Here is a 12,062-nt window from a genome sequence, read left to right as displayed (position 1 = left end):
TAATCTTATGTTCTTCAAGGTACTCAATGACACTGATAGGTTAATAGTCCATTCTTTGTTTTCATTTATGTCCCTGGGTTTGTGACCCCATTATTTACTCAGTGGTTGTATTAACCAATCAGGGAAGGCATAGTTTTTAAACAAATTTCAGAGTAGAAAGACCCTACCTTTGTAGCACAGTGCCCGTTTTTTTTTCCCACAGGGCTCATCATTCCACTTGCCAGGGGCCCGTGGGCTCTTGATGTAAATTTCCACACAGTCCTGGTTGTTCTTCTTGTTGTTGGGCTCATTGTCAGCCCAGTTCTCAGCCTCTTCAGTGAGAGGCTTTTTGGTTCCCACCCAGGTCCATTTATTATCTATCTTTCGTATCCCAATCCAGTAATAAGAGCTGTAATAAGGCATGACATCATTGAGGTAAGTAATTTCATGTTTATTCTGGATGGCCACTAAATCTGTGAAGTGCTTCTGGCAATATGCCCGGGAAAAATTCCATGAGTATGCTAAGGTAGTATAATGATAAGTCCATGCTGCCACTTCTTTCTGATTCATTAGTTCTAAGAAAAGGAAAAAGAGTGCCAGGTTAGTATCCCTTACCAGGAAGCTGTGAGCATAAATATGCTTCTTTGGTCAGCAGAGTTTCTGACCAAAAGACAAATATCCCAAGCATGGCAGTTTTATGTCTAATCTCATTGTTTCAAGGAAAAAGAATGGTTTCCATCTTTCACTTAAACTTATAGATGCCTGAAGACTGCAAAAATGCTTAAAACAGGGCCTCCCTGGTGGTGCAGGGGTTAAAGTCTCAGTGTTGTCAAGCTATCGCCAGCCATTTCACCATGAGCCACTGCGATATGAGTTCGATCCCCAGCCAGGGAGGTGACACATATGCACAGACACATCTCTCCTGTTTTGCCTGCTGTTCCCCTCAGCAGGGTATTTCAGTAGATCTGCCTGTCCTGCCCCCCACTCTGTCTCTGGTGAATCCTCTCTCTTCCCTGCACCTCTGGCCTTCACCCAGGTTCTTGTATGCATAAAAAAGTGAAAAATAAATATTTTTTAAAATGCTAAAAGCAAAAACTAATTAGAAGGGACATATACACTTTAGTGTTCATTGCAGCACTACTGATATTGTCAAGTGATGAAGCAACCTAAATGCCCAAGGCAAATGAAGGGATAAAGAAGATGAATACTTCTCTGTGATTAAAAAAAGGGTGAACTCTTGACATTTGTGGCAACATGGATGGAACTGGAGGGAATAATGCTAAGCAAAATAAATCAGAAGGGGAAAAATATCTCATGGTTTCACTTATATTAGGAATATAAAGAAACAAAAAAGCATCAGTCAAAACCAAACCAATAACAAGCCCTAGAAATATGACTGTGGAATTAAGGTGAGCATAGGAGGGTGGGGAGAATGGAGAGGAAAATGGTGTTGGGGCATAGTGGACTGTGGTAGAGGACTGTGGGTGCCTTGGTGGTGGGTGTGGGGTGGTGACATACATCTGAGGAGATGTGACTCATGCCTCTGAATCACAATGTGATAAACCAATGTTGCCTCAATAAGATTAAACATCTTTTCTATAAAAAGAAAAATGAAGAGAAATATACATAAAACTAGAATAGGAAAATGTCCTCTGCTGAGGATCCTTGGTATGAAAGATGTGGAATAGAAGATACCACATTTGGAAGGGACCTGGGAGCTCATCTAATCTTCACCACCTTTTATAAATAGAGAATTAAACACTTTGCCCAACTTCAAGTTAAATGACACTTAAAGTGTCTTGTTACCTGCCTCATATTTATAGATTCTACCTCTTCACATGGAAGATAGGAAACTATATGACCTGGAGTCTATCTGCTGGCCCAGCATCCTAACCTACCATATTTGCTTTCTAAGAAAAACAATTCCCATATCTATACCTTTTTACAAGCTCTTCTGCTGTCCTGGTTTCCTTTCCCCTTTATGCCTGGTAAACTTTTCCCTTCCTCTCCTTTGTCCCAATAGGCTTAGTGTTCCTTCTTCCAGGCTCCCACTGCACCTGTCTGTGCCATGTATTGTAATGTCTATTTCTATTTTACCAAACCTTTTAATATGTTAAAATGTTTTTAGACAAATAATTTCTGGAAATGTTCATCTTTTCCAACTCCCTATTTCTATCACCTGGTCCACACCTGTTAGGTTATGAATCCTGATAGTGGTCTCTTTTTAGCTCTGAATCCTTAGCATCAAGCACAGAACTTGGCACTTATTAGACACCCAAAGAACACTTGTTCCATGAGTGAAACACAGTGAGTTTGTGGGAGATGCAAGTAGAAATCAAATCTCCTGATTTGAAAACTTATACTCATTTGCAGTTCTTGGCTTTATCTCTTAGACAAATTATTCTATTTCCTCCATCTCTGCTTACTCACTTGTTAAGCTTGTTAAGATAGTGCTCAAAACAATCCTTTATGGGTGTTTGTGAAACAATGTGCTCTTCAAAAGTATAAAGGGCACCATAATACTAGATATTGTTATCACAGCCAGTGGGTGCTCATCCGACCCAGGAGAGGCCAGTGTGTAATGCAAGCAATCAGGCCTGGAAATGGGTCCCTTTCCTGTTTATGAAGCTATGTTCCCATTCAACCCTCTGCTACAAGCATGAGAGGACTGATTACATTTACTCCCTCACTGATACTTTTTTTGTCCTACTTTGCTGTAAGACTTTAACATTGCCACACCTGCACTATGATGTTCATGCATTCTCAGCAATTTGGTCTTTGAAGACCCTTTCTTTCATAGTAACATATTAAAAACTAAATTTTACAACTGAATTGGTATAAAGATGAGAACATTAATATATTAAGATATTTTCTTTGACCTAGGAAAGAATGATTTTTAAAGAAGTTGAAATATTTGTATAGGGCCTGAGGTTACTATGCCTAGTGGATAAATTTATCCATTTCAGTTATTCTGGAAGTTTTTTCTTTCGATATTATGGTGCATTTTTCTTCTAGGAATCTGAGCTTGCACAGTTTTCCCAAGTCTCACAATAACTGATTCCTATACCTAACTTCTCCATTAGGCCTGGCCATTACCCCAGCCTCAGGGCCAGGTGAATGGTTAGCATGAAGTTTACCAGAGATCAGAATGCTGAAGCAAAGGAGCTGGGTGGTTTTGAAGACCCCTTTCTGAAATCTCCAGTTCCAGTTGGTTTTTAGGCAGCTGGCCTGAAATAGAAGAGGAAAATTTCCTTTTAATATCTTTGTGCAATGAATGTAGACAGAAAGTTTCTAACCAATTATCATTATATTGAGTTATCATCTTCCTGTTTCTACTGGGGGTCTGGCTCAAGCCCTTGGCCACCTTCTCTCTCTGTTCTGAGTCCCAATATTGCTAGACACTGTACCAAGATTTAAGGCTGATTTCATTTTTTCATTCAACAAATATTTATTGAGTAATTACTTTGTGCCACAATATTTTTCTTTTATGATACAAATTTTAATATGCACATAAGAAAATACCAAATGGTCAGTCACTCATCTTTAAGAACTGGTATGTCATACCCAGGAGTATTGTGGCACACAGAACCCCTGTCTGTCCTATGCACAGAGGATCAACAGTTCTGTCCCATGCCAGTACTGTTCTGTATTATTGAGCTGTGTTTTGTTTTTTTGACTTACCATTTGGCATATATCTGCAAATATTAATCAATGATTAATAGGTGTGCATATGTGGCTTATTCCCCTTGGATCTATTGCAAGTGTTATTTCTATGTTTTTGTTGGGATTTTACCAAACCTTTTAATATGTTAAAATGTTTTTAGACAAATAATTTCTGGAAATGTTCATCTTGTTCAACTCCCTCATGTTGCACATGACAATATTGAAGGTTGGAGTGTTTAACATATCCAAAATGACAGCAGCAGAGCCTGAGTTTGAAACAAGACCTTTTTGACACTCTACTTTTCTATGGTCATAAACCTACAAGCTTAAATATACATGTGTTGTTGTTGAAGATGATAGAGTATGTGACATGACTATATCTAGATGCTGCAACATTTTCCCTCCAAAACCACCCCAACATCACCACAAATAGAAAAAACAATGCATTTGTTTTGTAGTGGAAGTTTTACTGCTCTTTTAGTCATATCACTACTGAAAACCCCTATATAGAAATTCTGAATTGCTATAGACCAATTTCCAATGATAAATGATATAGGGTATATGGGGTGGTATGGAGTAGCGTGTGTGTGTGTGTGTGTTTGTGTCCATGTGTCCACGCACTACTAGCTATAGCCTAATCTGATAGTGGGGGGGACATAACTGGAACCAGTGTAAGTAAAAAGATGACCCCTGATAATGGGGTCATGGTATGAAAAGCCTGGTACTTTTCCATTTTGGCATAGTCTGTGTTCTTATGAGCTAGGGCACTAATCAGCTGTCTTCTGCAGGACCTATTGTCAAATAGTGAGTATATAATAATGTTATGATTTATGATGCTGTTTATTTGCACAGGAGCTATAGCAATAATCCCTTAGTGGGAACTTAGCCCCATCAATTTCTCTGTTTTGTTTTTTTTTTAATATCTTGATTTCTATTCAGTACCCAAAGATACCACACCAGGTACTCCAACAGAAATCTTTAGATTGGGCCTGACTTCTCAAAGGGGGGTCACAAGCAAGAGACATTTTAAATAAATCTATGTTCATATTTCCCAACTTCTGCATTTATTCCTTCCTAAAACTGATCTAAATCATACCTTTTACTAATCTGACTTTCACTTATTAAGGGGCTTATGTGCATAAGTAAAAAGCAGTGGGGTAGGTATTGAGAGCTTGACTGTTCCTAGTAATGGTGTTACAAATGCTTTTCCAAGTGCATTGGTTTTGATGTCTCCTTTAATCTCCTTTGATAGATGACCCAACTAAGTTGTCAGATGCTAAATTATTGATTAAAATTCTGATGGTAAATCGCTATATAATTCTGGGCATATAACTTGGGAGAAGTTTAAAAAATGGAGAGACATTGCCATGTACAAGTTTTATTTCCATCTACTTATCATGTGAATGAATTTTAAATCCTTAAAACTGAAATAAGGAATAAGATTGATTTGTACTTATCTGATTATACCAATAAATAATATTCATCCACATGAATAAATAGGAAAAAATCCTCTCCTCATTTAGAGATACAGCGGCAATAGTATTTTAAATGAACATTGGCAGCTAAGAAGTGTTTTTTTTGTGTGTGTGGATATGGAGGATGGCTGATGCTTAAAAATTTTCCTTTGAGTATTAATTTTCCACTGAAACTTCCTTGGGGTGGGCAGGCCTCACATCTGCTCCTATTCTACAATGTTGTCTTCAAATCAGTATTGAGGGCCTCCCCGGTGGCACAGCAGTTGAGCACTGGGTTGCGAAGCTGCCTGCAGCCTCTGCAGCGCCGGTTTGATCCCCAGCCACCGGGCGAGGGTCTCACATGGCACGCAGAACTCTCCTGCCGCCCGCTGCTCTTCTCAGCAGTGCATTTCGTCACTCTGCCTGTTCTGCTCTCCGCTCTGGCTCTGGTGACTTCTCTTACCCTCCTGCGCTTCTGACTATACCCCAGTGCTTGTATAAATAAATAAAATAAATCTTAAAAAAAAAATTCAGTATTGGATCTAGGCTGCTAAGAGGTCATGAACTGTGTACTTGTGTCGCTAAGCAAATTAATTAAGTGTTAGAACAAAAGGAAATGCCTCTCTAGGAGAAGTGATCATGTTCCCTGCTAATCTTCAGTTTAATGTTCTTTGGCAGCCTGTTTCAAACTGGAATTCACTGGAGGTTGTCCGAGACTAGGTAACTAGAACAATATCCTGAACCTGTGTAAACCTTCATTAAGCCTGCACTGTGATTATTTTGATTTTTACCTTTCAAAAGAACTAAAAGTGATTGTGGGGTTAAGTGAAAGGTGGAGGAAAGTGGGAGGACCAAGTATCTTTCCCTGGAACTCATTTTGCATAAGAAAGAGTATCAGATGGCAATAGGAGCCCCTTGATTGTCAGTGTTCTAGGTGACTTACAGAGTTAATAAGAATGGTACCATGGAAAGATTCTGTTCATCTACCATGTTGTAGACCACAAGCTTGCATTTTCAGAGACAGAATGTAATAATATCACTGCCTACATTCTTTGTCTTCTGCATAAACAGTGCCTGATTTTTCTCTTTGCTCTTCAGTTCATTCTTTTTTTTTTTAATGTATAATTTTTTTCTTCACTTTTTTTTTAAGATTTATTTATTTATTTATACAAGCACTGGGTACAGTCAGAAGCACAGGAGGGTGAGAGAATTCACCAGAGCCAGAGGGGAGAGCAGAACAGGCAGACTGACGAAGTACACTGCTGAGGGGAGCAGCGGGCGGCAGGAGAGGTCTGTGCGCCATGTGGGACCCTCACCCAGTGGCCAGGGATTGAACCAGCACTGCAGAGGCTGCAGGCAGCTTTGCAGCCCAGCGTTCAACCACTGCGCCACCAGGAGAGGCCCTCTTCAGTTCATTCTTAACTTTCTTTCCCCGCCTGTACTCTTTAGCCCTTTGCCCCACCATCCTTGTAACTTTACCATTGATATCCTAATTACCAACCTCAGTCTTGTTTCAGAATGCCAATGGAAGAACGTCTGAACATAAAGCAAAGGAGGTGATAGGGTAGGTTTCTTAACCCAGAACCCATGTGAAGGTCTGGGAACTTCTTGTGGTGGTCCACCAAACTTGGTGTTTATGTGAATGTTTGCATTTTTCTCTGGAAAGAGGAGTTGTACCTCTAAACTTTCAAAAAACTATGTCATCAAATATCTTTACATACATCTGAAGTAGAGGTGGTTACCAAAGAGAAGAGAGAAATAACCGCTCATTCATTTAAGTTGACCAATTCATGACAAGTATGATATGCAAAAAATAAGACAAACATAATCTACCTCCCTATATCATCAGGGTTCAAAACGAGGACAGACTCAAACTCATTCCTCTTCTCTTCCCCCTCTTACCTGTCTCTCCCCCTCACCCATCCCCACAGATAATCCTTATTACAAGTATTGAAAAGTGTTCTAGAGTAAAGCACAGAAATGGGCAGACTGGGTACAGGGCTGTTTTCTTTTGGTATTCCATAAGAAGCACTCAAAAAACAGTTTGGGATTTTGGACCTTGGGACTGTGTGAAATAGTTCAGCTGAGTTGTGGTAAAACTTACCTACACTATGTTAATGAATTCATGAATGCCTAGTTTTCCTTGGATCTTCCCTAAATAGCAAACCCTACTAAATCCCCAAGAATTTTCTCTTTGTCATAATAATAATGGCTGACATTGACTGATGAATAACTGTGCCAGGTTCAGATCTAAGTGCTTTCAGTGAGATCTCATTTAATCCTAATAATGACACAGTAGGTACTCCAATATCAGTCCCAGCAGACTCTTTGGGCTCAGAGAAAATTATAAATAGGAAAGCTGAAGATAAGAAGTTTTTCAAAAGGAGACTTGTCCAGCTTTGTGTTCAGCCCAGAGAGGAGAGCAATCCTATAGACAGGGGTTGAAGGTTTGCCAAGATCTATTCAAGAGAGTCCCTGTGAGCCCTTTTAGGAAAAATAGCAACTGTGGAGCCGTATGACAGGAGTTCAGATCCAGACAACATAAAGCCTAACAATGCACCCTTAGATAAACATCCAGTCTCTGTGAGGCAGAGTGCTTCATTTGCAGAATGGAAATAAATTGTAAGTTTGTAGGGAAGGTTAAAATGGACAGCAGGTTTTAAATTGCTTACTAACTCTAAAAGGCTATCCCACATAATTACTCTTCCTCACTTTCTGAATCTTTACCTGCCCAACTTAGACATATACCACATCAACTCAGTTACTTCCCATAGGAAAGAAAAATGGACTTACCATCTCCTCTGCTACTTGGTTAACTTTATGCAGTGTGCCCAACCCAGACTTCTGATATATAGTCTTGCTACCTCCCCTCAGTGTCAGGCGTAGGAAAGCAACTTCCTATTCACTTTCCAGAAATTCACCACAGCCCTTCCCATAAAATTAGAATGTTGATAATACAGAAGCAATGCTGGCAACTTAGAAGTAGCAGTCACCGAGGTTAGCAGGGGGTCGTCTACTTCCTTTGGAGATGGTCTGGAGAGAAGGGCAAGTGTGAGTCACCCCTGAACATCCTAGACTGGCAAAGCAATGCAGGAATAGTACTCAAACCCCAGGGGTCAAGTTTCCTTTGATTATGATATGAGACCCAATTTAAGGACATGTATTTGCAAAACATACTTAGTCTTAATCATAATGTTTGAGTGTAAATTTCCCAGTTATTGTGAAATCTCAGTGAATAAACATTCACTCTTATTTTAAGGGAAAGGACAGAAATAGTAATACAAATGTAGGAAAGTAAAAAGCCACTGAGGGGTTTCTGGCCATTAGGGGCAATTGTCGTGACAGTTTGGAAATGCTGTCTAAACAGACAAGGAGTATTATAAGAAGGTAACTTCTTCTGATATCAGAAAAAGAGATGTAAAAGTGGAAAGGTGAGTTTGTGGGGCTAGAAAGCTGTGAGACATGGTGGTTAAGACTTGGATTCCATCATTAAGTCACTGAGATCCAGCTTGGCTCCACATCTGGCTGTTCATTCGGCAACTTACATAAAATATCGATGCCTCTGTTTTATCATATATGAAACAGAATGATAATCACAGAACTTACATTATAGGGTTACCATATGATTACATGAGTTAATACAAGGAGAGTACTTGTAACAGTATCTGGCACACATTTGGCATTCAACAAATATTATTACTTATTATTATTATTAAGATCTGGTATCAGATAGCAAAATCAAGTGTCGACTCAGAAAACCCTAACTTTAATTTATCCTTTTGGAATTTTCATTGTGTGATAATGATATTATGCTTTATTCACTCCTTGATTGCTACAACTTGTAACAGGGATCTCATGGGTAGATTCAAAATGGAGTAAAATAGGAAGAAACACCAAAGATAAGGATGATTTCTTTAATGCTGCTTGGTAAGCATTTGCCATTAGGAACTTGGGATCCTAATAGAAATAGAAAGACTGGGGGAAAACGTGATATGGAAGGAATGATAGCAGGGTAACATAGGACAGTGAGGGAGAGGAAAGAATGGGGAACTGGGAGGTAGTGTGACAGCATGATTCAGAACCCAGCCCCTGGGGCCGAACTGCCTGGCTATGCCACCTATCAGCTCTATGATTCAGCCAGTTACTATCCTCTGTGTGACTCAATTCCCTCAGCTACATTAATAAATAAGGATAATAGTATTCACTAAAAACGTAGAAGTGTTAAATTTTATGTTAAATTTCTTTTCTTTGAGCAATACCTGGCAAAATTAAGTTATGCTATTATTTTTGTAAGACCTACTTCCACTTCATTCTGTTCTAATTTTTAATCCCTAGACTTCTTTTTGCCATTGCCTCATCAAGAGAAAAATTTCTAAGGTAGATATGAGGGAGGTGCTATGTAGACTATAAATTCTTATGCATAATGTGTTTAATTTGGATAATATTAATTTTACTGAGTATGAGGGAAGCAGAAAAGAATTCCTAGAAATAGGAACGGGAACAAAATACCATTTGATTTTGTTTAAAAGTTATGGTTCAGACTAAATACTACTTGCTCATGTGGTATAATCTATGTGGAACATTAAGATTATTTTTATTGGGGCCTCCCTGGTGGTGCAGGCAGTTGAGCGCAGTGCTGTGAAGCCATCCACAGCCTCTGCAGTACCGGTTCGATCCCCACCGGCCTCGGAGCAACCCACATGGTGAGCAGACCTCTCCTGTCTCGCCCGCTGCTCCCCTCAGCAGTGTATTTCGTTAGTCTGCCTGTTCTGTTCCCCACTCTGTCTCTGGTGAATCCTCTCACCCTCTCGTGCATCTGGCCTGTACCCCAGTTCTTGCATAAATAAAATAAAATCTTAAAAAAAGGATTATTTTTATTATATTGCCCTTAAAAATATGATATACTTCCAATATGATTTAATTAGTTATGTTACTGATCTCTTTTGTATGTTTCTCATCTTTTGATAGTATATTATTAATTCCCCAGGGAGCAGGTACCCTTTCCTATATTAATCTTGCTTCTCCTGTAGTGTCTAGCAGAGGGCAAATAGAGAACAAACAACATTGACTCATTGATTAGATGAATGACTCTGGGTAGACACTATGAAAGTACTCCACTTTATCATCCTGTTTGAATTTTATTTATCTCATTACTGTGGTGCATTCATATATACAAGGATATTTAAAGATTGCTGGCACTAAGGATTTAATAATGAGCCAAACCCTCATGGAGTTCACAGTTATTTGTTGTTGCTGTTGGTTTGAGGGGGGGTAGGTTATTAGCTATTAAATAAAAATCACATAAATAAATGAAGCAAAAATGTGGTCAGTGAAAGGCTGTAATGGAACTTGACCTGAGCAGGTTTCCCTGAGGAGAATGACATCAGAACTAAGGGTCTTAATTTGAATAGCATGAACACACTGGGAGGGGAGAATATTCCAGGCCAGCCAAGGCTTCTTGGAGCAGTCTGGGTACCTTGTAGCAGTCACAGTGGCTAGAGGGCAGTGGAGACTGGGGAGATAGGGAGGATCCAGACCAAGCTGGGTCTCTTAGGTCATGCTAAGAGTGTATCTTCTTGTGTCATCAGAAGTCAGTGAATTCCTCAGGATGTTCAACCTGCACAGCTGGTCTGTCTATTCAGAGAAAATTTGAGAGTTTTCTACATAATAGGCTGAAGGATGACAAGTTACAATTTAAGAAAAAGCAAAACATATAGCTTTTTAGTCTCAATCTAATACATGCTCATTGTTAAAAAACAATGAAAATTGAGAAAATCACCCAAAATACTGTCAGTCTTGTGAGACTCACAATGTGCATTCTGTTTTAAAACCTGCTTTTTCTGTATGATGATATATCCTAAACCTTCCTGATACTTTGAAAGTTATTTCTGCTGTAATTACAACTAACCCCTCCAGTATATAAGTAGATGTAAGTATTGATATAGTGATATTGTAAGTATTGATATAAGATGAAAAAATAAGGATAAATTCTACCTTCTCCCAGCTTAAATGGCCTCATCAAAACTTCCCAAAGGGAACCCTTTTGTCCTATTGAGCTGAAATGTCTGTCCCTCTCCTGATGGTTAACACAGTGATGGACAAAAATGTCAGCTTCCCCCATATAGCTCTGGGAATTTAATCTTACAATAGTTTTAGGAACTTTTAACTCTTCCTCCTGAAATTCTATTTAAGTTGGCCTGTGGTGTTAGGCACGAGCATTTCTTCTCTCTATCTTTGCTCTCCAGTTTTTGAAAGGGAAGGAAAAACAAGGAAATCAGTCATCTCGGCAAAGGTCTCAAACAGTAAACATGAGCTTTCAGAAAACTTTGCCCACATAACCTTAAATAGAAATGAATTCTTATAACATACCCTACATTATCATAGTTATGCCCACTCAACCCCGCCCAGGGATTTCTTCATTCATCCTACCCAGTCTCGTGAGGGCATACTCTGTGCTATTTTCCATGCTATACTCCAGAAACAAAGAGATGAACAAGACACAGTTCCTGGTATAGAAAGTGATCACATATGAACAATATGAGGAGGCAGTTTACACATATGTTCTTGTTTTGTCCTCCACAAGAGGACAAACAACTAACTCAGTGTGATGGTGAAGAAGTGATCAAGGAAGAGCATTTAGAGGAAAGAAGTTTTGAGTGTAGTAAGTAGATTCTTTTGTGCATGCTCAGTAATTAAATATGCATATATGGAGAATACTCTAAATTCATCAGATAAATTAGGAAGTGGTTTTTCACATTAAAAGTACTTTAACTCAGGCCTCCCCTGGAGGCGCAGGTGTTTGAGCGCCATGCTGTGAAGCTGTCCAGCAGACTCTGCACACCAGTTCGATTCTGGGTCCCACATGGCATGGCAGACCTCTCCTGTCGTGCCTGCTGCTCTCATCAGCAGTGCATTTCATCAGTCTGCCTGTTCTGTTCCCCACTCTGTCTCTGGTGAATCCTCTCA

At 39.4% G+C, this 12,062-nt stretch overlaps 1 protein-coding gene across 1 annotated transcript in view; it reads right to left on the bottom strand.

Annotated features, from left to right (window-relative positions):
* SELP (selectin P) overlaps window positions 1-12,062 on the bottom strand; it is a gene marked incomplete at both ends in the record, with an annotated part of 69,002 nt that overhangs the window by 25,556 nt on the left and 31,384 nt on the right. Inside the window, 2 exons of the mRNA XM_084250075.1 lie at window positions 168-554; window positions 3,117-3,207. Coding sequence (XP_084106201.1) covers window positions 168-554; window positions 3,117-3,207 — 478 coding nt within the window. The remainder of the gene's footprint in view (window positions 1-167; window positions 555-3,116; window positions 3,208-12,062) is intronic.

The sequence above is a fragment of the Talpa europaea genome, assembly GCF_964194135.1.
Source record: "Talpa europaea genome assembly, chromosome: 12".
Classification (NCBI taxonomy): Eukaryota; Metazoa; Chordata; class Mammalia; order Eulipotyphla; family Talpidae; genus Talpa; species Talpa europaea.
This window is presented reverse-complemented; position numbering and strand designations above follow the sequence as displayed.